General features: G+C 44.5%; 1 protein-coding gene and 1 pseudogene across 1 annotated transcript; one reads left to right on the forward strand and one right to left on the reverse strand.

Moving 5' to 3' along the window:
* Window positions 1-830: 830 nt before the first annotated feature.
* Window positions 831-11,551, reverse strand: LOC116677954 (uncharacterized). The gene is made up of 20 exons (XM_032508105.1): window positions 11,520-11,551; window positions 11,378-11,433; window positions 11,228-11,288; window positions 9,436-9,590; window positions 9,275-9,339; window positions 9,094-9,187; window positions 7,737-8,000; window positions 7,063-7,278; window positions 6,987-7,028; window positions 6,192-6,443; window positions 5,806-6,120; window positions 5,310-5,431; window positions 4,401-4,620; window positions 4,147-4,302; window positions 3,635-3,822; window positions 2,459-2,607; window positions 2,094-2,351; window positions 1,684-1,837; window positions 1,189-1,327; window positions 831-965 (listed from the first exon to the last, which is right to left on the reverse strand). The coding sequence occupies exons 1-20, from the start codon at window positions 11,549-11,551 to the stop codon at window positions 847-849; spliced, it is 3,057 nt and encodes a 1,018-aa protein (XP_032363996.1). The 3' UTR covers window positions 831-846.
* Window positions 11,552-14,226: 2,675 nt separating this feature from the next.
* On the forward strand, window positions 14,227-25,815 carry LOC116677958 (cAMP-regulated D2 protein-like; annotated as a pseudogene).
* The last annotated feature ends 2,181 nt before the right edge of the window (window positions 25,816-27,996 follow it).

The following is a 27,996-nucleotide window of genomic DNA, read 5'->3' on the forward strand; positions in this document are numbered from 1 at the left end:
AAATCACATTGCACGATTTTTAAATAATTGGCATTACTTATGTCATGCAATAAAACGGCTAATCATTTTTAAAACAAATTCCCCAATAAGGCTTATATCCAAATTCTCCCCAACTGGACATGTCCAATCAGTAAAGTGACCCGACAATGAGGAGAAATGACTGACACTGGGCACCAAGTCTACAGCTCTCTCATGTTAGCATGCGGCTACTTAATATTTAGCGCTAGCGTGTGGAGTTTAAATGTTCTCCCCGTGTTTGAGGGGGATTTCCCTTCCTCCCACCATTAAAGACATCAAACTAAATCAATCTGATTCAGTGAAAAATAGGCTAACCAATCTCCTGGGACACCATTTTGCCTTTTAGCCCAGCTTAAAATGGATCTATATCCCAGTGACCCTGTTGGTCTTATATACCTCTGAGTTGAATCCAGAAGAAATGCACTTTAATGAATTAGGATTTACAAAGGGTTAAGGGTTAAATTACCAGCAGACAGGTAGTTTTTCAGCCTATACGGGGCGGAACAACAAGCTGTGAACACAAGACTGACCTTATAAAGTTTATATTTGTTTTGCATATGAAGGTGAAGGCATGTCCCACCCTCCTCTACCTCCGATTGGATTACCCGGGTATTCTCACCCTAACGAAGCCGACTCCTCATGGCTAAACCGAGCCAACCAACCACTGAGCCACTAAAGTCATCCTGCTACATCCACCTTGAAAGGGACATTATGTGAAACATTTTAATAAGATGCTTAGTTTCTGTCCCGTCTGTCTCGCTAATTACAGTTAACGATCTCCATGATCATCATCACACACACACACTCACAGATGGTGTTCCAAACACTTTATTGCAGCCGTAGTCGCTCATAGTAAGTCATGATTGCTTTGGTTGCACTCACTGAGAGTACGGTTACGCCCAAAAAGCCGATTAGCCCGGCCACGATGGAGATCATATGCTCCGGCCCTGCAAACAAACGGACACAGGTCATTTCATTAACTCTGGATTCTGAGGGCACATACACACCTCCCACGGAGTTACAAAAAAACAACTGTAGGTTAGGTCAATCATTTTAAATTAGTGAAAATAATGTCAAAACATAACATATAGCTAAAGAGGCAGTGAAGGCTAGTGATGCAGTCCATTTGGATTCTGATACTTTAAAACGCGACCTGAGACATAAACTCACAGTAAGACTGGGGGGCCGCTGACGTCCCCCTCCTGTTGACCACCAGGGGTCCAGCAGACACTACAGCAGCTCGGGTCCTGTCTGGGTCCCTCGGGCTCCCTCTTCGGGACCTCTTGGAGCGCTGCCGACTGCTGCAACGCTGTCACAACACCAGGCTCAGTTGGGGATTCTCACTCCTTTACATGTATTTGGCAGATTTCAGGTTTTTTTTCAATATGAAGACTGTGTTTAATATCATTTAAAGGGCCCCCCCACGTCAAGTTATAGTGCACTAAAAAGGCCTGGCAATGCAACACTTACATTTTTATTCATTGCACTTTGAAAACTATTACTCATTGTCCGTAGTGTCTTTGTGTGTAGGCCTACGTAGTGTTTCTGCTTGTTAATATTGTTTTGGTTGTTGTACAGTACGTTTCTCAGCGGTTTTCTGTTTTTTTTGCTGCACCTGAGTGGCCCCACTTGGATAAAAGATTTATAGAATTGGCCTTCGTTTACCTTTGTGCAGTCTTCATCATGTCCACAGATGTTGGCCAAGCAGTGCATGTAGATGGGCAACCCTTTGGGCATGGAGAACATCTGGATGGAGAACCTGCTGTTCTGGGCCCGGCCGTTCACAGAGAGCCACCGGAACGTGGTGTCAACAGCACAGCTGGGAACCAGAGAGGACAACATTAAACATCCCTATCAGTTCAATTATATTACACGCTCAACTGAAAGGAAATATCTATTAATATTTATCTGGTCATGTAGCACTAAGGGAGGGAGAGAAAGACTCTGGCTTGATTGTAACTATTTCGAAGTAATCTCAACCATCCAGGGTGGTGCTAAGCCCCCGATAGCACAGCAGAAGAAGGGCAGGGACATCCGGATGTACATTGGTTGAGTCCGCCTACATTTCCACCTACCCATCCTGAAGAAGAACACCCTGGACTGTGTCCTGGGGGTCGGGGCTCTCAGTGGCCCAGCAGGATTCCACCTGCAGGAGCACGTCTGAAGCAAACGAGTTGTTGGTCTGCAGGGCCACCTGGAGGAACAGCGTGTCCTCAGGGCCCAGGGTGATGGTGTCCCTGTAGGGGTCTGTGTACGACTCATCTGCGTACAGGGTCATGGTCAGGCCTAGCTGCAGGGAGGAGTTCACCGCCACCAGGGAGACGGAGGAGAGCCTACAACCAAAGGAAGGACCGGTTTAGACGTTTTGGCTCTGAACTAGTTAACAATGCTTTCTTTTTTTAATTCAGGCAGAGACAAAATATGAAGACCTTCCACTCACCACTCCACATCCACGCCGACTTGAGCGTTGCGAACATAATGTCGCGGGTAGACGCACTTCCAGACGACTTTTAGATCCCGGCGGGTGATGGCTTGGTCGATGAGGGTCACAGTCAGAGTGTTTAGGAACTGGATGTGGGTTTTGTTCACCTGGAGAAACACCGTTTGCAGTTATGTTAACTCAATTGTCCCACTTCAAAGAGCAGAATAGACTAAGAAACTGAATACACTTGGGTTTCTCCTGCCAATTTGGTTTAGTTTCTTATAGTTTTAGGGTTTCATATTGAAGATATCTTGTTATGGGATGACAAATTGAACACGATTCTGATCTAAATGTCAGCAGGATTGGAGAAAAACTACCTGCCTGATTACCACGAAACTTAGTGGAGGGTGCAACAGGGGCCAAAGATTCACGGGGCGGATACACTTGTTATTGTCCACTTTCGTTAACATTGTGAGATAGAGCGTTTGTGCTGCACCTATATGGTGATGGAGTAATCGGGGCTAGTTATTGGCAGAGGTCTGTGCTCTCTGAGTTCCCTTCTAGTTTGTGTACATGTTAAACACCATAAAACACTTTAACCACTTTGGTCCCCCCCCCTTCAGGTTAGCAGAAGTGTCCATTACATTCCATTATGCAAGGTTGTCGGATCAGGTAGTGGACAGCTCTGCTTCCCACCAGTAGGGGGACCGAAGGGGGAAAAGGGCTTTAGTGTTGCTTTAAGAAGCCCATGATGCCAATGATTACATCACTTAGAGAGATATAACAATTTATTTTCCTGTAAGAATGAGAATAATCGGCATTACCTCCACTATTCTGACCGTTAGTGGCTTTTTAGTACAAAAAAAATAGGACATTTCACAGCCAATTTTAAAAACGGATGCCATGTCCAATTTTCTCTGGATGTCTCACTCCCTTGCTGCCGTTTATGGAACATGTAGCTGTTAAAGTGTTAAATGAGCACATAGAATTTCATCAGTGACTTTACCTAGTATGTAAAAATAACCTTGTTGGGTGCATAGGGCAAATCTACTGTATTCCTATTTAGTGATAATACAAGGCTCTTATGAATTCTGTTCCCATTCCTTCAGGTCTCAGTGGTTCCCTGCATATCTGCACAGAATCTTTCCATCACTTCGTAATGAAATGTCTTCATCAGCTCGATCGACCACTCACCCGCCTCTCGGTTCCACATTCAGAGGCTTTTCGGGAGATGCGGAAGTGGTAGAACATCTCACTCTCTTCCACAGTGCACGAGCCGTTGTTCAGCCTCACATCTAACTTCCCCCCGATGGAAGAGGTCAGGTAGGGTTTGGCTATACCCCCCGTCAGTTTACCCAGACAGTGACTGAAAAGTCCTTTTTCTGTTTCAAAAAAAGGGTCAGAGTCAAGGAATCACACTTGCAGACTCTAATAATACAGTAGTAGTGATCTTCATTTAAAAAAAAGGAACATCCATTGTAACTGCATGCTAAAGCTAAAGTGGAATCTCCTTAACATGGAGAAGGGGGCTAGAAACTCATGCAAAACCTCATTCTGGTTAACTTGTTGGTAACCTCTACAGCCTATAATGAGGCCCCTGTCTGCAGTGCTCATTATAAAGAAGCTTTAGTATCATATCGCTGAGGTCCAATAATACTAAATGAGATCAATTCTTAGAACACAGGTTTAACAGGACAAGAGTTTACCGTTGCAGATTGGATGTGACGCCACAGGAGGCCCGATGACGGAGCTCACATCGTAGTAGCCATGTTGGCACAAACAGGCGTAGGAGCCCAGGGTGTTGATGCACAGAGAGTTAGGAGGACACAACGTTGGCTCGGAGGAAGCACACAGATCAGGACCTGAAGTCCAGTCGAGGGAATCAAAACAAGATCATTAGCTTCAAGTGTCTGGAAGACTTTCCACTGAACAAGTCGAGCTGATTTTATGGATCACCCACCTTCCCAATGAATGAGCCCATCTGTGACCGCCATGAGGTCTGTATTCAGGGAGTGAACGTAGTCCAGCTGATCTTCAACAGGCAGGGGCACGTCTTCCTCAGTTTTGGATGCGTCAAAGGATATAAACAGAATGTCCGTTTTGTTTGGCTCGCCTGCGGGTTCAATGGCAACCAGCTCAACGCGGGCTGGCAGATGAAAGTCATTTAACATCTCCTGTAGCTGTAACACACATGGACACACACACATGCTTTGGGCTGAATGCTAAAATCAGCTGCTAACATGCTTACAATGCCAACATTCTGATATTTAGTCGGTATAATAAGCGTGTTAGCATTTCTCCATATAGCAGTAAAACACATAGTACAGCTGAGGCTGATGGGAATGTTATGAGTTTTGCAGCTATATGATCATAAACAAGTATTTGACAACATTTTGACCTGATAGTGGGACTGAAAATGTAGTTATTACAATTCATCTTTCGGCTACCTGTACATTTTTGTACAATATTTCACTGCAAACCATCCAATTGTTGAGTTGTTTCAGCCTGGACCAAAGATACGTCAGTATTGTTTTTGTGTATAAAAAGAGAATTGTGTGTGGTATTTAGCATTAAAAAATATTTCCAGTTTTTACAAATTCATTATAAAAGATTCTAGACTGTAAGTTGTAATGCTGTCTTGACATGTAAGTATTACCGGGCTTGTTGGTGAATTGTTTAAGTTGTTGGACAGGTTGTTTTTGAGAAAGGTCTTCTCAGTTACCTCAAACTTCTGCTTATTAAAAAGCAAATGTGTCACCAAAAAGAAACGTGCACTGCCTGGATCTCAGATGAAATCATGCCCACACAGCACTGTCTAAAGTTAGGATGAAAACTGGACATGCAGCCTGGGGTCACTGATGGGAACCACCTTATCTTGAAGAGTCTTCCCCATTTCAGCTCTGGGTTCCGACGTGTCATCCAGTAGATCCTCCGGCAGGGACCAGGGCACGACCATTGTGAGAGCCATGCTGAGAGGATCTACCGGCGGCTCTACAGACGCCCCAAAAGCAGAAGCACAGTGGGTTAGGGTTCACCTTGAAAAGGTTATTATCAACAAAACAAGGAGATTAGAAAAAGGATCAGGCCTACACTGGAGAAACAGTTACTGTCTGGTCATTTCTGTACTTTTTATTCTATGTTTCTTGGAAAGTGATGTCGGAACAACAGGCAGCTGTTTTCCACTGTCACACATGTTGAGTGGACTGTCAGATTAAACTAGTGACGCCCAAACCAAAACCCCAAATCTACAGCCGTCGGGCGGACTCTTTATGGTTCTGGGGGGCTTTATGCAGCGTGATGTAGCCAACGTAACTGGCCTGAGCAGAGGGTTAACTTTAACCCTCTTAATGCTACCTCAGACTGACCTTGGTCCAGAGGAGATCCAGAAGCCCTCCCAAAGAGCTTCAAGGATGAATTAGCTCCCTCAAAACACACACGAGACCGTTCAGACTCCCACTGTCCGTCACATTCCTCCCACACGTCGAGGGTGTAGGTCGTCCCGTCCTCCAGCCCTGGCAGAGACAGCTGTGTGTCAGTCACCCGGCTGCTCCGGAGGGTGGTGCCGTTCTCCAGGGACAGTTCATATACAAAGGCAACACCAGGCTGGTGCGTGGTGCGGGGTTTCCACCGGGCGCTCGAGTCTTTGGAGTGGTACCTGAGCTCAGAAACCCCCAGAGGTCCTGGGTACACACAGAGTCAGGCCATATATTAATAACCAGTCTGTGTGTCATCTCATCCGTGTCTACATTACCTGTGTGTGCTGCAACTGTCTCGGCATTCATGAGCACGCCGTCTCCACACAGCGCCTCCACCCTAGCCTGGTGCTGTTGGCAGGGCTGCAGCCCCCTCACAGTGAAGCTGGTGAAGAGCGTGGTGCCCTGCAGCGCCCCCTCGTGGTACACCCTGAACATGGAGATGGACGAGGTGTTGCGGGCGTCCCAGCTCAGGGTGTAGTTGTCGGGGCCGTACGATGTCTGACACAAGGCCTCGATGTTGGAGTGACCTGAGGAGTAGAGACAGGATGAGGTCTTGCACTGTGGGCTTTTCTAAAAAGGAACACATCGGCAGGGTGAAGACAAAAAACACCTTTAGGGTTTTTACAGGAGCGGCCTGTCATATTTGCTCAGATTGCATGTTCATATGCTACTCTGGTGTAGTTTTCTATTCTTTAATGCAATGCCCCGTTCCCCAGCAGGGATCACTAAGTTTCACTTAAAATCGCTTCTCTTTCTAATTGGAGTCTCATTTTTTTGGCATTACTGTGTAGCCAACCACTGCTAGAAGCTACCGGATCAAGAAGGCTGTTCTGGCAAAAGCACTGAGCATTTAATTTCTCATCATCACGAACTTAGTTTGTAAGCTCTGGGAAATATGCCTGTAAATGGATTAAAAAAAAGAAAGAAAAGAAAATCCTTTTGGACTTCATAAATGAAACAGTAACCATATCTTAATTTCTGTACTTTGTGTGTAGTTTTCTGGCTCTGTGTGTATTTTTATGTATAATAGGTTCAAATGGATAAATGCATGATGGGCCATCTAGTCTCACCGGAGTTGCCCTCGTTCAGGACCATCTGGCTGTAGCGGGACTCTATCCCGCCTGGCAGACCGTCTGCAGGCCAAACCGAACTCTGGTGCAGGGCTCCAGTCGGACAGGACGAACACAAAGGTGTCCTCCTTGTGCCAGAAGAGCACCTCCTCTGTGATCTGGTCGGTGCCGCTGAGGTAGAAGGCGGTGAGTAGGAAGAAGGAGAACTTGCAGTTCTCAGGGTAGTCCCAGGCCAGCGACATGCTGCTGCTGTTCCATAACGTCACCCCAAAGTCCATGGGAATGTCTGGGTCTGGCCGAAAAAGGAGAAGAATTGGTAAAGCATTTAAACCTGCATTCACACATTCCTTTTGGTAACACAAGACTTATAACATAATATCACCTTTCAATAAACGGAACAGTTGCTTATTTACATGAAATGGCTTTGTTTTTTGTAACCTGTGTACTCTTGTGTTGGGTGGCTGCTAATCCACCCCACCAACAGTCGTACCAGTAATAGCGGAGAGGCAGGTGAAGGTGCGGGTGGCTGCTAATCCACCCCACCAACAGTCGTACCAGTAATAGCGGAGAGGCAGGTGAAGGTGCGGGTGGCTGCTAATCCACCCCACCAACAGTCGTACCAGTAATAGCGGAGAGGCAGGTGAAGGTGCGGGTGGCTGCTAATCCACCCCACCAACAGTCGTACCAGTAATAGCGGAGAGGCAGGTGAAGGTGCGGGTGGCTGCTAATCCACCCCACCAACAGTCGTACCAGTAATAGCGGAGAGGCAGGTGAAGGTGTGGGTGGCTGCGGGCTCCACACAGGCCACGTAGCGGCTGCAGGAGTCCAGAGCGGTGAAGTGGTAGAGGCAGTCGGTGGTGGTGTCCGTGCTCAGAGTTTTATAGGAGCCCATGTTAGCGTGATACAGGGTCACCGTGTGGCTTCTGCTGACTGCTGGGTGCCGGGCCACCCAGGAGACCTGCAACGTGGAGGTGGTCCTGGACTCCAGCCTGACTGGGAGATGCATAGTGTAGCCTAGGAGAAGCAAAACTGGAGTTTCAGTCACACAAAGAAATAGAAATTTAAAGCATTATTAAACCATATAGGATTACTTCACTTGCATAGATGTGCTAAGCTAACTTCATTGCGGTCTAGATTGACATATATTGACATTCTGGCCTGAGAGGAGCGCTGGAGTTGCCCCCCCCCCCCTCCCCCTGTGCTGCGCCATGTAAACGTGTGCGAGTGTGTATCTGATGAGCAGCCTCGGCCACAGTGTGTGAATGGTTCCTGTTCTACATAAATAGGGCTTTGATTGGTCATCGAGACTAGAAAAGCGCTATTAAAAAAAAAATAACTGCATTTTGACAAAGAACATTTTTTCTTATTTACGACATTATTCATTCACAAAGAAAATTGGTCTCCATGAAAAGGTTGGATTTTTCCTAATTTTTTGTAATTAAGGCTTTAAGGTTACTTTTCCATATATGATTTTTTATTTCCGTGTTTTAGTCAACTTTAGCAAAGCAGGGTTCATAAACCTATGAGCAGCACTGTAGCTTTGATTTCTAACATTAAAAGTGTATGTAGGCTTGGGCTTCCCACAGTTAACCCTCATGTTGTCCCCATGTTGTCCCCATGTTGTCCCCATGTTGTCCCCATGTTGTCCCCATGTTGTCCCCATGTTGTCCCCATGTTGTCCTATATCAAATGTTCTTTTTAATTCCCCAAAATAACATGATTGATTCCACCCAACGCTCTTTGCCAAGTACACATCTCTACTTTCATTAATTTTGGGGCGTCTTATTCCATTTTATAGCATTTGAAAAAAACAACTGAAGTGGTTTTGAAATAGTATTGAGTAAAATTTGACATATTTTAGTCTGTGATTATATTAAAAGACCGATGATGGGAATCACTGGACCGCCGACTGCAGGGACAATGGCTGCGTACTCGGGCGATAGAAGAGCAAGGGAACGGAGGAACGGAGGAGAAATATCTAAATCTAACTGTCTCTGACCAACATCAGCAATACCAGCAATGTTAACCCTGAGCCTGAACTCTAAAAGGGAGGGCAGGGCAACATCTGAGTTCAAAAAGAGGAACGCACATGAACAGATAACCTCACCGAATGCCAGGAAGAAGTTCTCATCCTGGTGGAAGAACACGGTGCCATTTTCACAGGAAAACACTTCATCGGGACTCATCATCTCCAGGAAGTCCTGAAGAAAGACGTTCCAGGGGTCGTCAACGAAAGCCAAAGCAAGATGGAAAGTATATTGGAATTTCATCCGTTATAGGAGAAGTACCTTGGTGACACTTGCTGGTTGCTTTAGGGGTTTCTGGAGGCCTCGGATCTTAGTGAATTTTGTACCTTAGATAGATTTTGTTTAACATTTTATAACTATTGATTTTAAGTGGGCAACAAAATGAACATTTATAAAAAAAAAAAAAAAAAAACGATGCTTACGTGGGTCAACTCTTAGAGTCCATGCCTGAACAGAGCCTCCATACTGTAGCGTGAGCTTGTTCTCAACAACTGGGGACACCGTCAGGGAGGTCACTTTCCCCCCCTTACTGATGAGCTTTAGGGACGTCTCATTGAGCCACAGGTTTCCATTTAACCTAGAGGATGGAGAAGAAGAAAGCCTCGGTACCAGGGCCTGGAGTCACCGACCAGTCACTGGGGCTAGGGGATCTGAAAATCTACTAGTCACAGATCTTGGTAAGAATACACATTTAAGTGCTGCTTGCCGATTCGCCAACTTGGTTCAGGTTCTCTCTGAATCTTGCTCATCTTGTCTTATTTAAGTCTGCCTCGTCACCCCAGTAAACGCCAAAGGTTAAAGCTTGAATCCAAAGAAAACAACTATGAAATCAGTCAATTCTAATTGGCTACCTGCCAACGTGGCAGATGGATTGACAGTCTCACCCGTCAAGTGCAAATTTCACCCACATTTGGCGCATGGTCAGGTGTTAATTTCAGGTCCTGGTGGTGCACTCCAGTTACACAAAGTCATTCCAAATCCTAAAATCTAAAAACCTGGCTCTTTGATCCTACCCTGCTTATCGCCACATGGACACATCGGGTTAACACACAATCTCCATCCCTTGACCAGCAAGTCTCCAATTCATCCGGTACACTACGACAGCTCGTCCTAACTTTACTACAGAACCCAAAGTATGTGGACGTCACAGTCACTTTAGTGTACTTCCGGTCCTGGGCTGTTTTTCGTCTTTCAGCTGGGTCCCCTAGTTCAAATTGATATGCTACAGGTCTCAATGATACTTCCGACAATAGTGTGATCCACCTTTGGGACAACAATGAAGGAAAGACCATGTCAAATTTGAGAACGTGACAATGCCCCAGTGCACAAATGGAGACCCATACGCAACTGGTTCTGGTGGGGAGGAACTGATTTAACATATGTGGGATTAACAGGACCGCCATCATCACACAGCCTCACACACACACACACACACACACACACACACACATAAGTGGGAAACGGATGCCTGCCAGGATCCTGAATCTGGAAGAAGGCCTTCTTAGATGGGTGGAGGCTCCAGATGTAGTGATGTGGTGAATTTACCAGAAATATATTCTCAGTCACACAAATAATGTTCAGCTATATGTCCATCTTGGCTGTATGTTGGCAGAGAAACACTAAATTGTGTTTTTGGAAATTAAGTTGGGCCTGCGATCCTCTTCAAACATTACTCGATCAAATAATCGAGCAAAATTAAGAATTGTGGGAAATACTGTAGACCAGAGATCTTCCAGGAGCCCTAGGGGGGTCCTCAGAGTTACTGCAGGGGGGGCCACCAAATTAGTATTATTTTTTCAATTTTTTTTTTAAAGATTTTTCAAAAATTAAAATGACTTCACATACAAATATAATAATGTTCTTTGTCCCCGAGGGGCCATTCAAAATTAATTACCTTAAATCCAACATAATATTAGTAAATATAAAACAGCCTAGCCTACCTATATGGGTAATCTCATACCTATATAAGGGTATATGATTATGGTAATTAGCTTAGTATTCCATGCACTAAAAGGTATGTTAACACATTATTCTAGACACAGCTTATTATGCAACTTCACTGACATACAGTAGGCCTACATGTAGTAGGGGCCCCAGCTCCATCTCTCTTCAGTAAAGGGGTCCGTTGAAGCCCCCTGCTGTAGACCCCCCCCTTGTAGACCCCCTGTTGGAAACTACACGTGTCTAAGCCAGCTTTTCTTCTTCGTGTGTTACCTCTCCAGAGCCCCGTGCTTGCTCATCCAGCATAAGGAGAAGGAGATCTCGGCGGTGCGTCCTGCGGGAAAACCAGGCAGATACCTCCAAATGTGTCCCGGGCTGGGGTATCTTGACTCACAACAGGCCGGGGGCCGGGGTTTTACTCACCAAACGATACGGTGTGACACACCAGTAGGAAAAAGATGACCGGGAACTCGGATTTCCTGAAATATAGAAGCTGATTAATGCGCGGAACTGGAGCCGGATCAGCGAAGGACCATCAAGACCATCAGACCCCCTGTCCCCTTACATTTTCGTCGGATTTCCATCAAAGGAAAGCATTGCGGGATTATTCAAGCCGTGGCTGGAAATGTCACCTGTCCGACGGCCTAATGAGTGACAGGTGTGCGCTGCCTTCACGTGCCGCTCGGAACTTCCTGAAGATAAATTCGTGTCATATATTATAGTCTCCAATACTAATAGGCTATAGACTCTTTTGTGTTATTATTGTGGTGTTCTCATGAATAAATTCCTTTTATACTATTAATAAAGAATGTGTATTGCTTAACAGTTATTGGCAATAAGCTAAGATGTTGTCCATTCTTTCAACACCTTTGTTGCTTTTTTCAATGTTTCTCACTTTCTTTTGACGTTTTTAACACTACGTAACACTAACTTATTAACTTTAGTTTTTCAATTATCTTATCTTTGGAATTTATGGTCAATAAACCTCATTTATAGGAAATTATGCCTAATGTTTGAGTTAGAAAAGCAGAAATGAGGAATTATTGAGACTAAAATTAAAGGAATGGATGTTGATGATAATCACAGACTGGAATATCTCAACTTTTACTCAACACTATTTCAACAACACTTCCATTTGTTTTACAATGCTATAAAATAGAATAAGACCCAAAATTAATGAAAGTAGAGATTTGTACTTGGCAAAGAGCGTCATGTTATTTTGGGGAATTAAAAAGAAGACTGACATAGGACAACATGAGGACAACATGAAGGCAACATGAAGACAACATGAGGACAACATGAGGACAACATGAGGACAACATGACAACATGAAGACAACATGAGGACAACATGAAGGCAACATGAGGACAACATGAAGGCAAAATGAAGACAACATGAAGACAACATGGAGACAACATGAGGACAACATGAAGGCAACATGAAGACAACATGAAGGCAACATGAAGACAACATGAGGACAACATGAAGGCAACATGAAGACAACATGAGGACAACATGGAGACAACACGAGGACAACACGAGGGCAACACGAAGACAACACGAGGACAACACGAGGGCAACATGAGGATAACATGAGGACAACATGAAGACAACGTGAAGGCAACATGAAGACAACATGAGGACAACATGAGGACAACATGAAGACAACATGGAGACAACATGAGGACAAAATGAGGTCAACATGAAGACAACACGAGGACAACACAAGGACAACATGAAGACAACATGAGGACAACATGAGGACAACATGAGGACAACATGAAGACAACATGGAGACAACATGAGGACAAAATGAGGTCAACATGAAGACAACACGAGGACAACACAAGGACAACATGAAGACAACATGAGGACAACATGAAGACAACATGAGGACAACATGAGGACAACATGGAGACAACATGAGGACAACATAAGGTCAACATGAAGACAACACGAGAACAACATGAGGACAACATGAGGACAACATGAGGGCAACATTAGGGCAACATGAGGACAACATGAAGACAAACATGAGGACAACATGAAGACAACATTAGGGCAACATGAGGGCAACATGAGGACAACATGAAGACAACATTAGGGCAACATGAGGGCAACATGAGGACAACATAAGGTCAACATGAAGACAACACGAGAACAACATGAGGACAACATGAGGACAACATGAGGGCAACATTAGGGCAACATGAGGACAACATGAGGACAACATGAAGACAAACATGAGGACAACATGAAGACAACATTAGGGCAACATGAGGGCAACATGAGGACAACATGAAGACAACATTAGGGCAACATGAGGACAACATGAGGACAACATGAGGACAACATGAGGGGTAAAAACAAAAATCAGAACCTGATGTCCCTTTTAAAGAATGGTTGTGTATGTAATCCAGTTTCATAAGAATCCTTGTGTGTGTGTGTGTGTGTGTGTGTGTGTGCGTGTGTTTGTGTGTGCGTGTGTGTGTATTGTGGAATATGAACTCCTCATAGGTTCTCATCGACCCCATTCAGAAAGAAGGCAGTGGCAGACCTGCCAGTAACGCTGCAACATGTTAGCAGAGGTAGCCTTTCATGAAAGGATAGAACTCTGGAGAATAAATATGGTTATGAAAGGGCATTATTATACACACAATATTACAGGACCAGTTCTATAAGCAACTTCATTTTAGACAGTAAATGTATAGGGCGTCCCTGATCTGTCTCTCTTTCAGTTAAGGGGTCCTGGTTTAACAATGTTGAAGCCCCTTTCCTAAAGATATTAATAACTAATGCTGTGCCAGTGTTGGGAGCCCTTTCAGCGTGTGACCCTTCAAAATAAAGCAGCGTGTCCTTGTGTCCTCTGCTCACAAGGTTTTCAGCGTGGACACAGAGGAGCAGGGTCCCCTCTCAGATTGCTTGATGGATTTGAAGGTTTGTGTGGAAAAGTAAACATGATTTTGTGCTACATTTCTTTTCTTTCGTGCCCCTGTTTTGACTCCAAACTGTCTCGGGACCCCCATGGGAATCACTACTGCATGTTGTGGTGCAGAAAGCCTGTAGGGGCAGTGTGCACCTTAATGACATTCGCAGTCCACCATCTGCAATTTAGAAGTACACTAAAAAAAGGGTTTTAATTAAACATCAGGACTTGATTAACTGAATATAAAAAAAGTGATTTTAAAAAAACTGTAAGGACACTTAAAACTTGAATGGCTTTGTTGATGCGACCAAGCCCTATTCCTTCATGAAGCCTGCTGGGTTTTCCCCATTTACCTTCTGTGTGGGACTTATGTGATTTCATTAAGCAAATGACAAACGTCTTGTCCTCTATTAGTGGTCCCGCATCACAGAGTCTGGATCCAGCGTTCCAGGGGTCTACTGGACGCCACCCAGCGATCAGACAGTGCAGCTTTTGTCTGAAACATCTTAACAGGCCACTAGCTAAATTGGAGTCACAAGTCTATGGAGAGTTTCAGGCTGCCACTTTTCTGCCCTTGCTGGACAATAATTCAAGTCAAATCCTAATCTTTGCAGCAGGGTCTGGGGAGGTATTCGTACGCATTATGGAAAGCCGGCACTGTTTCCTGCTGCTGTGCACACTTAGTTTAGGACTGGGCTCTGGAGGGGCGACGAAAAATGATGATGGCCTCGACCTTGTCGGCTTCCTGAGACGGATCTACCCCGGGCTGCTGGTGAGAAACGAGCCGCTCATCGTCAACAAAGACTTCGAGATAAAGTCCCTGAAGGAGCTGGGACGCCCTGAGGTCCTCTCGACCACAGGGCAGACCAAGGGCAAACCAGTCCATCAGGATCCAAAGGGGGCCGCTGGACCTGTGGTGTTGACCAAAGATGGCCAGATCAAGGGGATTACGGTGGACAAGGCCCATATATTCTATGGGATACCATATGCAGACCCCCCGGTTGGGGCTTACCGCTGGAAGCCCCCCAGACCCTTGAGTCCTTGGCCGGGGGTTTACGATGCCTCCTTCCCCAGGGCGTCATGCATGCAGGCCTGCAGCGGACCCATCACTGAGGAGTGTCCTCGGATGGTAAGAAACAACCCAACTTTTTACTTATGCATGTAATATTCCACTTGGAGATGAAATATCATGGGTGGTATTTTGGTGTTAGATGACCAACATTAAAGGGGACATTTTGTGGACGCATACATCTGGTTGATATTGAGGATTGGACCTAAAGAGGCACCAATTTTTTTAATAGTGTGAGCTTGGCTATGAATGTTTTCTAAGAACTGCATTCTGTGCCCATTCATTCCAATAAAGGTTAAAGTATTACTCTCCTTTAAAGTATTACTCTCCTTTAAAGTATTACTCTCCTTTTCCATGCGTAGTAACATCTGTCCCTGCAGGGCCGTGGCCAGGACACACCCAACATCTCTAAAATATGGGATGATTATTTGTATTGAGGTTTAAAGCTTCAGTAGGTAACTTTTGTAAAAATGTATTTTTTACATATTTGTTAAAACTGTCACTATGTCCTGACAGTAGAATATGAGACAGATAATCTGTGAAAAAAATCAAGCTCCTGTGGCTCCTCTCTGTCCTCTTACTGCCACTAGCAGAAATACACCGCTCCCGGTCAGAAACAGCAATCAGAGCAAGGAGGACTGTCTTAGCAGTGTCAATCACTCTCGTGTACGCGCCGCTCATACCCCTCCCCCGCACAGCGCGTGCCGTGTTCAAGCTCAAGATTGCCAGTGTTGCTGCAGTTGTGCTAATCGCGGAGAAATAACTTTTCAGGAAAACTGCCAATTTCTCGGTGACACCTGCTCAGAAAACAAAGACGGGCAAACAGAAGAAGACCGATGACAAAAGCGAGCTTAAGAATTAAACCGAGCCCGAAATAAAGCGAGGGGTCAACATCGAAGCGGCTTTTCAGAGGTGGAGGAAGCTACGCCTCCTAGAAGGATTCAACACGGATTCAGAGCTAGCGTTAGCCACATTTCTGCTTGACATGTAAGTATCCCTGCTTGATTTATTTCATTTTTTAAGAACTACACAACTAAGATATCGATGGTTACAGTACACTTTCAGTACACTGGTGATAGCGCAAATCTCAGTTTACTCTGTAGCTTGTTGCTAAGTCTAACAGTTAGCTTGTTAGCTTGTGGCACAGCAGGAATGTTGTAGCAGGTGAAGATTAACTTTACTTGCTAACTCCTTCACCCTCCGTATAAGCAATATTGTTTCGATACCTACAATTAGTAAGCCAAAATGTTTTTTTGTCAATCACAACAAATGTAGCTATGGTTAAACAACTTTAATTGTGCGCTGTCCCTGTCAACGTTTGGCAATGCAGAATTCTACTTTTGATTATTTTTAAACATGTTTTATCTTCCCCCTCAGGATGTAATTTGCAAATCAAATGTCTGACACACATTCTTTGTGCTCCTTCAACAGGTCAGACATGGCCCCAGACACAGAGGCACGTGAAGGAATCGTCTTCAGTCCAAATCAAAATGTTCAGTATTTCCTTGTGCAGGAGTACTTTTCTGAAAAAGCTGATTTATTTTACCCATATGCAAAATAAAACCAAAGACATATTTCTAAGATGTTATTCCTTGGCTTATTGAGCTTTCTCACTGATTCATCACTCCTACTGAAAGTTTAGATCCAAAAGGTAATTCAGTAATGTATTGTGTAAAGTGCTACTTTTGTTGTCACAAATGAGCGATTACATAAAAAATCATTTTAAACCCTTTCATTGAAAAAATTACAAAACTTTTAATAGAAATATTTAAATAAGCAATTTTTTTATATAAGCTATACCCTACTCAGAGTAAATCCCCTGTATTGTCCATGAGGATGTGGAAAGCATCGGTGGCCCTGCTTACTAGCCTGCGCGTTCACGGCAGGCCCGCTGTGGGGAGGAGCTGTGGAGGGGGGGCTGTAGCGCAGCAGAGAGCAAGGGGGAGGGACCTGTAAGGTGTGCTCGTTCAAATTTTTAGGCTAAGTCCACGTTTTCTCAGAACTCCCCTACTGCAGCTTTAAAGGTCTAGTGTAAAGGAAATCCTAAAACTTGAATTAGATTGTTGTTGTTTTTGGCCTGAAGTAGTTTTCAATTAAATATGTTGAATCTAAAAGTACTTTAATCAACTTAAAGATATCTACCATGTCTTGGGTTTTTAGTGTGATGGTTAGAAGATGTCCTCAGTGGGAATTAATAAGATGAATATGAATTGGTGCAGTACCCACAGTTGATCACTGGGACAAACCAACAGTAAAGCCTCTTCATGTCATAATTTTGAGATATGGGAATATCGCTGACCTGAATAATTGAGCTGTTTTCTCTCCCAAAGGTCACGAGGACTGCTCTACCTCAACGTCTTTGTCCCTCTGGATGTGAACTTCAGCGCCCCTGGGGAGCCCCCTGCCCGTCATGTGTATCCATGGGGGGGATTTCATCGCTGCTCGGCCCTCCAAGCCGCTGTACGACGACGCTTCATCGCTAACCTGACCCACACTGTGGTTGTGAGCCTGGACTACCGACTGGTATGGAAGTCTGTTGTTATTTCACTTTCAATGGACCTATTCCACTGGAAAACCACGTGTGAGCATTGTTACATATTCACTGTCCCAAACTGTGGTAAACCCCTGATGGAGATGATTCCGAATGTGCTGTATACATGTCCCAAAAATGCTGCTAGAGACTTCAGATACAGTATTAGGGGACCACTAAGGTCTATATAAGAGACTTCAGATACTATTAGGGGACCACTAAGGTCTATATAAAGAGACTCTTCAGATACAGTATTAGGGACCACTAAGGTCTATATAAAGAGACTTCAGATACAGTATTAGGGACCACTAAGGCTATATCAAGAACTTCAGATACAGTATTAGGGGACCACTAAGGTCTATATAAAGAGACTTCAGATACAGTATTAGGGACCACTAAGGTCTATATAAAGAGACTTCAATATACAGTATTAGGGACCACTAAGGTCTATATAAAAGACTTCAGATACAGTATTAGGGGACCACTAAGGTCTATTAAAAGAGACTTCAGATACAGTATTAGGGACCACTAAGGTCTATATAAAGGACTTCAGATACAGTATTAGGGACCACTAAGGTCTATATAAAGAGACTTCATATACAGTATTAGGGACCACTAAGGTCTATATAAGAGACTTCAGATACAGTATTAGGGACCACTAAGGTCTATATAAGAGACTTCAGATACAGTATTAGGGGACCACTAAGGTCTATATAAAGAGACTTCAGATACAGTATTAGGACCACTAAGGTCTATATAAAGAGACTTCAGATACAGTATAGGGACCACTAAGGTCTATAAAGAGACTTCAGATACAGTATTAGGGACCACTAAGGTCTATATAAAGACTTCATATACAGTATTAGGGACCACTAAGGTCTATATAAAAGAGACTTCAGATACAGTATTGGGACCACTAAGGTCTATATAAAGAGTTCAGATACAGTATTAGGGGACCACTAAGGTCTATATAAAAGCATTTTTGGAAGACCTTTAGCACTAGAGTTGTTAAAGCGACAGGCAGGCATCTCATGGTAGACATTAGTTAAGTATGGTATGTTTATTGAGGAGTGCATGTGCGTGTCTTTGCCTGTCAGTATGTCCGGGCTTGCTAATGCGTCCGTGTCCTTATCCTAATGACCGAGCCTGTTGGTAATTACTCTGCTTTCCTGCAGACTGAGAACAGAGCAGAGATATGTGGACAGTAATTGGAAAACGATGTCTTGCGAGGCAATTATGTCGGATCATGTGTATTTCTGCGTGATTTAAGGTGCTTTTGGTTTTCCTTGTGTCGGTAAGGACTCTCACTCCTCAGCTGCGGGGACTTATGGGATCTTGGATCAGCAGGCGGTCTTCTTTGGGTCCAACAGAACATTCCAGTGTTTTGGAGGATCCCAGCAAGCAAGCACACGCCCGCATGCACCAACCTTAAAGAAAAAAAAAAAAACATTTCTATTTTGTGTTGGGTTCATTTTTAATGTTAAAATCTGGCACAAATAGGATGAAAAAGCACACAAAAACAGATGTTGTGACCCCTATTACATACACATGACCACAAATAGACACACATGATTACACGATGCAAATGACTGAAAATAGACACAAACTAACACAAAAGTACACCTAACAGGACAATTGACCAAAAATGACTACAAGAGACTAAACGTACTGCAAAAGATGCAAATGACTAACATAGATGGAAAACAGCTGCAAATAGATGCAAAGCACCACAAATGAGCACAAAGGGTGCAAAACAACTAAATAGACTCTTGAGCTTGGGTGTCTCGTAGAGGTGGGGGGGGGGGGGGGGGGGGGGGGGTAGACAACTGTCACTAAGTGCTGGATATGTCCTGGATCCCAACCTAAACCTGGAGTTGGACCTGACGTTTTTTTGTCTGACTTCTCTTGCTTTTTACTGTAAAATACTGGCTATCTTTATTTAATTATAGGACTCTAGAAATGTAAAATTCAAATTCATACATTTCGATTCACGGCTGAATGTTGTGTTTCCTGGCAGGTGACGCTCTTTGGGGAGAGTGCAGGTGCTCAGTCATGAGTCTTCACCTGATGATCCAGAGCAGCCAGCCTCTGTTCAAACAGGCCGTCCTGCAGAGTCTGCCCTTCTCCATCCCTCTGAAGACCAGGTGAGGAACCGTCAGCGCCGGGTTGCCATGGTTACGGACATGTGCCTGCTGACGTTACAGAAATGGTGACTCAAAGAGCTGTCAGAATCCTAGGTTTCCTTTGACTAAGATAGAAGCAGGGGGAGCAGTGTGGTGCCGACGTGTTCCCAGCTTGCTCACAGACAACTTTAAGCCGAACTGTAATTCTGCGCGTCCGCGTCTCTTCCCCAGACACGACGCCCTGAAGCTGGGGAAGACTTTGCCAAACAGACCCGGTGCTCCGTGAGCGACATCGTCTGTCTGCTGTCTCTCCCTCCACAGGCTGTCCTGGCCGCCCAGATGAAAACAAGTAGGGCGCATCAAACACCAGCCCACCATATTTAGAGCATCGCTCAGGGCTGCCCACTCAGTTACATAAGAAGGCAGGATATAGTAGTTTATCTGCAAAAGATGATGAAAAACAGTATTTGTATCCGGAGCTGTGGCATGCTGGATAACTAAATTACCAAAGCAAGGGGCAATTAGAGGGGCTTTACTTCCTCACAGCACCAAATGACTGTTACATATCTGCAGGGTGGACACAATTATTGATCAGTATCACGGACTCTCGGTGTTCATTTAGCATGGCATGACTCCATCTAGCTCTTTCCGTCTCTAAATCTTTTTTTTCCCCAATCTAACGAATGTGTTTGGATCTCAGGTTCTAAGGTTGTGAACCCGTTCAGGTTCCTGGAGGTTTTTGAGACGTGGGGTCCACACATCGATGGGGAGTTAATAAAAGAGCAAGCTGTCACTGCCTTCCAGAAGGGCCACTGGCAGAGAGAAGCCGGTGCTGCGGGTAAGAGGGACACGCACGCAGCACACACGCACACACACACACACACACACACACACACACACACGTAGGAAAATGTAACAATTGTATTATGAAGCAGCCTCAAATGCTGCTGATGGATCTACCTGAGTACATTTTTCAGGTACTGTACTAAAGTACAATTTTGTACCACTTTATACTTCTACTTCTCTACATTTCAGAAGGAAATGAAAGAAAGGATGATTCCCAATGACTATTAAAATGCCAAAGATACAGCCGCAAGGCGGCATTTTGGAGACCATAACACGCAATGGCAGTTTATCAAATGACAGTGTTACGTAAGGTAATGATCGCACTAAATTAAACACATAGTTAAAGTTGTGAAAGCTACTAGGTTAGTTTAGGCATCAGAAACACCAAGGGTTAGTAAAACTAGGGATGGCTTGAGATGAGTCCACTTTGTCATGACCTGGTTTATGAGTCATGACAAAAGAGACCTGAGGACCAGGTAACCATAGTCCTCAGATTGGACAGATAGTCTAGCTAGCTGTCTGGATTTACCCTGCAGAGATCTGAGGACCAGGTAACCATAGTCCTCAGATTGGACAGATAGTCTAGCTAGCTGTTTGGATTTACACTGCAGAGACCTGAGGACCAGGTCACCATAGTCCTCAGATTGAACAGATAGTATAGCTAGCTGTCTGGATTTACCCTGCAGAGATCTGAGGACCAGGTAACCATAGTCCTCAGATTGGACAGATAGTCTAGCTAGCTGTCTGGATTTACCCTGCAGAGACCTGAGGACCAGGTACCATAGTCCTCAGATTGGACAGAGTCTAGCTAGCTGTCTGGATTTACCCTGCAGAGATCTGAGGACCAGGTAACCATAGTCCTCAGATTGGAAAGATAGTCTAGCTAGCTGTCTGGATTTACCCTGCAGAGACCTGAGGACCAGGTAACCATAGTCCTCAGATTGGAAAGATAGTCTAGCTAGCTGTCTGGATTTACCCTGCAGAGATCTGAGGACCAGGTAACCATAGTCCTCAGATTGGACAGATAGTCTAGCTAGCTGTTTGGATTTACACTGCAGAGACCTGAGGACCAGGTCACCATAGTCTTCAGATTGGACAGATAGTCTAGCTAGCTGTCTGGATTTACCCTGCAGAGACCTGAGGACCAGGTAACCATAGTCCTCAGATTGGACAGATAGTCTAGCTAGCTGTCTGGATTTACCCTGCAGAGACCTGAGGACCAGGTAACCATAGTCCTCAGATTGGACAGATGGTCTAGCTAGCTGTCTGGATTTACCCTGCAGAGACCTGAGGCCGGAGAGATCAACACAAAGGAAGCCCAAGGAAACGGATATCTTAATCATAATGGGAAGTACACATGTCTAAGTCAATCCCAGTGCAGATGAGGTCTAGTTCTTTGTGTGGACTGAGGCGTTGCTTTCTGTCCTGCAGGAACCACCTCAGAAGAGGGAGTGATCTTTGCGTTCGGTGTCTTCAAAAAGCCAGTGTCTGCCGTGGAGAGCACGGTGTACATCGCCGCCATCTTCAAACATCATGCTCTGCGGATCCTGCACAAGTACCTGCCCTGTACGTGGCGCCGACCGCAGGGACATGCTAGCTCAGGTAAGACCCGCTGATGTATAGTCCAAACTAAAGACGCAGTCACATTTTAGTGAGAGCTTTTTTATGGAAACAATTAATAAGAAATTGAAGATTCCCCACAAACATAGAAGAAACTTTTGTTGTAAAAGTGCTGCTTTTGTTAGCGCACAGATGAAGATAGACAAGAGGAAGTATGACAAAAAGCCGCCTTTGAAAACACAACACACATCCTGGGACAGGGTCTTCAAGAGACTAAAGGCTAATTTTCAAAAGACACTTGTTCTTTGCTACAGACAACTCCTATTTTAGTTCATAGAGAAATCTTCAGTTCGGAGAAAGCAAAGTTACTGAAGCGAGGCAAATTGCATACATTATTTGACGTGGCTTGTCTCTGCATCATTAGCCACACAGTGGCTGTCAGGAAACTGTCAACCCCGTTCCAGCTGGCTCCCATTTAGACCGTAACATCTGATTGTGTCTGTGTTGAAAAGAGTGAAGCAACGTTTGGAAAAAGGCAGACACTTTTAGGCTACATGTACAGTGTAACCTGCATTTCAAGAGCTGTGCTACACACACATGCATCAGTAACCATTTGGGTGGTCATGCATGGATTGATGTCCGATCGATGGGGGGGGGGGGGGGGGGGGGTCAGGAGGTGACACTCCTGGACAGACTTAGTATTCAATCACAGTTCACGATGCAGTGGAGTCACAAACTAAGCCTGCACACATACTGTACCCCCTGCTTCTCTACATAAAGGGCCCTTCCCACATGGGGGGGGGGCACTGATATGGAGGCCTTGTAGGTTACGCACAGCTGCCAGGGTTCAAGTCTGGCTCTGGGTTAACCCCTCCACGACCCCCCTCTCAACTGACTACATCTGGCCCTATAAGAATTCCACATTGAATCTGAGGGTAATACATTGATGTAATGAACTGCATCTTATGAAGGTAGTACCCTAACCCAGGGTATGTTCAGATAATTACCCCAGATATACCCCCGACAGTTTTATGTACATACACCACTAGTACCCTAACCCACAAAACTCCCAGGCTATGTTTAGATAATTACCCCAGATATACCCCCGACAGTTTTATGTAGCCTACATACAACTAGTACCCTAACCCACAAAACTCCCAGGGTATGTTCAGATAATTACCCCAGATATACCCCCCGACAGTTTTATATACATACACCACTAGTCCCCTAACCACAAAAACTCCCAGGCTATGTTCAGATAATTACCCCAGATATACCCCGACAGTTTTAAATATATACACCACTAGTACCCTAACCCACAAAACTCCCAGGCTATGTTTAGATAATTACCCCAGATATACCCCGACAGTTTTAAATATATACACTACTAGTACCCTAACCCACAAAACTCCCATGGTATGTTCAGATAAGTGCCCCAGATATACCCCGATAGTTTTATGTACATACTTTGTATGTATACAAAACATTTTTATCTCAAATACTATTGAGAAAAAGGTTTGAACCTGTGAATCGCCGTTGCATTGTTACCCGTCTCCCCGTCTTCATGTGGCCTTTCACTCCTGCTAGTTTTATTAAAAAGGTGCTCCATTTAGATCATCCGGCCGCGTCACTTTCTACAGCCCTCTTTTAAAATGATTGCCGTTTCTGTCCCTTTCTATTATCCGTAATAAACCGCTTATTTTTGCTCACGGTCTCATCCTCCAACAAGCACCCGTGACTGAAGCGTACAACGACGGCTTGTCTGTGTTTTTTTAGCAAAACATAAATGCATCATCAATAACCAGACTGGCCTCGGCCAGTGGGCTGCAAGAAAAACTAAATACTGGAATACAAAGAGATGGGATGCTAGTGCAGGCAGCCTAGGGATCATGGATGCTACCAGGATATTCACCTACGATTTCAACCAAAAAACCAGACCGGCCCACCAGAAATTCTCCTGCCACTCCGGATGCGTGTGTGTGTGGGTTTCAGGTGTCAGATGTCGGGCTATGTGGCGCAGGTTGTGTGCTGCTGAGACAAGACACGCTGGTTTCCAGGTAACAGGCAGATAAGACCATCCTACCTTTCAGCTGTGAGGGACGATGTGCTCCCAGCCCGTCCCTATGCAGAGGTCATGCTACTTAGTCTTATTCATTTTCTTTTGAACGAAAACACGGCAAACTCTAGGAGATACACTGCAAAACACAAACTTTCCACGTCCAAAGCAGCTTGTTTCTTCTTTATTATTTTAGCTTTCATGGTCAAAAGCAAATACAGTGCCTTGGTGACTAGCACGTGCAATATTACAACAGCTAGAGCTGGATCAGCACCAACGTGGAATCCATTAAAATATAAGCCAGTGAACAATTGGTAATATGTACCTTCCTTCAACAAAGGAAATTAAGACATGTATAAAAGAATAAGAAGGAACCAATTATATGAACTGTAATCCCATTATGATACAAAAAGAGTCAAATCCTTCCATGAGTCAGTGTGGTCCTGAGTGGGAGGTTTTCAAGATGGGAAGGGAAAGAAGAGGCGTGTGTGTAAGAGAAGCAGCTAAAGGAAAAGAACATCCTATGGAATGTGTCAACATCTGTCTAGAAATGCACAGATACAAAATCACAAGATAAACTGCATGCAGCCTGATTAGCCAAGCAGCTCTGCAGCAACGCTAACAAACGCTAACGCTAACAATGTAAACAGGCTGATGGTTAGTGGGTGATGTTAACCACAGTCACCGATTCAGTTTAGCATGTTAGCATGTTTATTTATGTGAAGGAACACAAAAGTCAGGAGGCAGGTGACAGGTGACAATTCAAAATTAGAAATATATTGGAATAAAACGCAGTCCATCAGGGAACTGGATCCTGGATCGCTTGACCCCGAAGTCCAGTTTGTCTAATTACTATGAACACTGTGTACTGTACCTGGGTTTGATTGGGTCGATCCGGGCCCTAGTCTACTTGAAAAGGTGGTCTAGAGGACAGTACATCAGGTGGGAACACCACTGTACCAAAACACCGAAGTGGACTACTGTTTGACTACAAGGAGATTTTAACTGGTGGATGAAAAGGAAGTTGACTACTGGAAGACGTTTTGGAGCTGGGGATTTGGTTTTACCACTGGCTAAAAACTCTTTGTGGGGGGGGGGGGACCAACCCTGCCTATGCTGGCACTGGAAGAAAAGTCAGAAGATCCTCAAAGTCTGTTGGATTCATCCTCCGAGGAGCATGAATGCCTCTACTAAATGACATGGCAATGATACAGAATTATTTAGTCTGGATTAAACTGGTGAAGGCCATCTACAGAGCCACGCTGCATGCATAGTTAAATATTATTTTCGTCTAAGATATCTTTTGTGTGGTCCCTTGTTTCTCCTGTCCCAGATCGTCACCGACTACATCTTCCTGTGCCCGTCCAGGAGGTCGGCGCGTGCCGGCACGGCGGCAGGCAGCAGGGTTGGATGTACGTGTTTGACCACGTGGCGTCGGACCACCGCGTGTGGTCCGGTCTGACCTTCTGCTACCAGCACGCCTGCCACGGCGCCGAGCTGCCCTTTCTGTTCGACTCCGCTTCGGTGGCTAACTTCACCCTGTCGCTGCCAGAGAAGCTCCTGTCCAATCGGATGCTGTGCTACTGGGGCGCCTTCGCCCACGCAGGCGACCCCTCCTCGCGGGCCCAACAGACCGCTTTCTGTCGGGGGCAGCGTCTGCCCGTTTGGCCGCGCTACTCCGACACCAGCAGCTGGCTGGTCATGAACCTGACAGTGCGTTCTCATGCACAAGTGGGAACCAGGGACCACATGTGGACTTCTGGACCATCTAGGCATCTATTAGGGAGGGGGCGGGCTGGGCTGCAACGTGTTGACTCACTTTGCAGTACATGAATGTAAATCCAGTCTCTAAATCTGGCAGCATGTAGTTGCGGTGTTCATCACAAAATATATCTTCATAAATTGTGGCCTATAGAAATTGCTTCCAAGCCGCATTTACAGTGTAATAAATCATCAGCTTTCAGAGAGAAAATCTCATTTCTACGACAAAGGATGCACAAAGACAAGTTGCTTTGTTTGGGGTAAATTAAAATATTTCAACCTGAGTGAAACGTGTCCTCCTACCCTAAAGCTACTATAGATGGACTCATCATGACATACAGAGACAAAGAAAAGTGGAGACTCCAAAGATTATATCTATAAGACAAGACCTTGTCACGTCAAGGCTAGACAAAAAGGGGCTAGCTTAAAAAAATGCAATTGACCAAATAATAAGTGCAAGAACACTGTATTTTCAGCCGTGTGACAGGTTCTGTTTCCTGTTTCCAACAGCCCTTGTCAGATGTCTTAGTGAAACCCAACTAATACACTGGGATGGATTTAAGGCCTTTAACTACCAGCTGTACTTTGTGTTAGAATGTAAAAGCACGTGTCTTCTAATGGTGGTTTATAAAGGCTTACCAGACATTTTCTTTTGGTTTTCTTTTTAATCTGGATCCCAGAGCTCATGTCCTACATGAAATGTACCAGCCGTCATTCCTCATGCGAGTGGTACTTTCATAAAAATGGGATTTAGGATTCAAAAGACAATTATTTGTGCTCATTGTGTATTTTATTGTTTAGATAGTTCTATAGATATAGGTATGTTAGTCACTCTGGCCAATGTGTTCTCAAATAAAACAAATCCTTAACCCTTGTGTTGTCTTCCACTGGACCATGCACATCACCAAACCAAAAAAATCTGTACTTTTTCTGATGTTTTGTCCTTTTTTTTCCAACACTTTTGTCCCTTTCTTGTTGCTGTTTTCCACCTCTTCTATCATCAACTTATTGCTACAGTTATTCTGGGAATTCGTGGTCGAGGATCCTCATTTTTAGGAAATTAAACCTAATCCTTGAGTTCAAAATGCAAGAATGAGCTATTTGGACTTCTATTAAAGGAAGGATAATCCCTGTCCATATCAACATTCAGTGGGGGTAAGGTTTCAAACGTTTCTCCAAATTCAACGAAATTAGAGATTTGATCTTTTTTCGTGCTTGTGAAGCGCGTCATGGAATCCTCCACGTTTTATTGGTTCATGAAAATTAGGAAGTTAAATAGAAACCCACATTTCTGAAATAGACATTTAGAAAATGGATCAAAGGGTTAAAGCTGCACGGAGCCGAGGCACATCATTATGTAAGAAAATCATGGGATTTATTGATTTTTCCTCAAACTAAAAGTGAACTGATAATTGATCTTCACCAAAGAATTCTAATTTTTAGCTGATTTGACAATAACCGGTGTCTATCCTAAAGCTTTTCCTCTACACAGAATAAATCCACCTGTTTTGTCCTAAAGTCTAAAGCTACATGAGACTTGTGGGAAACCTGCAAAATGTCCAGAAAGAAACGCTCCTGTGTTGTTAATTTCGTTATTTTAACATGTACCTCCAAACAAAACCTATATTTAGTATAATATGTTTCATTTTGGGGGGTTTAGGAGGCCTCTGATTTATACATCAAACTATATTACACACGACTGCAGTGCATCTTAACATTTAAACAACAGTTCAATCAGAAGAGACTTTGTTGAAAATAGGCAAAGATTTAGGGAGGAGACCTCGGGGAAGACCCAGGACTAGGTGGAGAGATTATATCTCCAACCTGGCCTGGGAACGCCTCGGGATCCCCCAGTCGGAGCTGGTTGATGTGGCTCGGGAAAGGGAAGTTTGGGGTCCCCTACTGGAGCTGCTGCCCCCCGAGACCCGATACCGGATAAGAGGATGAAGATGGATGGATGGATGGATGGATGGATGGATGGAGGCAAAGATTTAGATTCACATTGGGTGAGCGTGGCCTCGCCGTCCTTCAGCTCCAACCTTGTTCTTCAAGGTAACTGAGGTGGAAATCCATTTGTGGTTCAGTCTCTCCGGAGTTTCTCCTGTTGCAGTGTGCACACATATGGCGAAGATATGTAATATATATGTAAAGGGAAAAAAAATGGATGTCAT

Source organism: Etheostoma spectabile, unplaced genomic scaffold (assembly GCF_008692095.1).
Source record: "Etheostoma spectabile isolate EspeVRDwgs_2016 unplaced genomic scaffold, UIUC_Espe_1.0 scaffold00006241, whole genome shotgun sequence".
Lineage (NCBI taxonomy): Eukaryota > Metazoa > Chordata > Actinopteri > Perciformes > Percidae > Etheostoma > Etheostoma spectabile.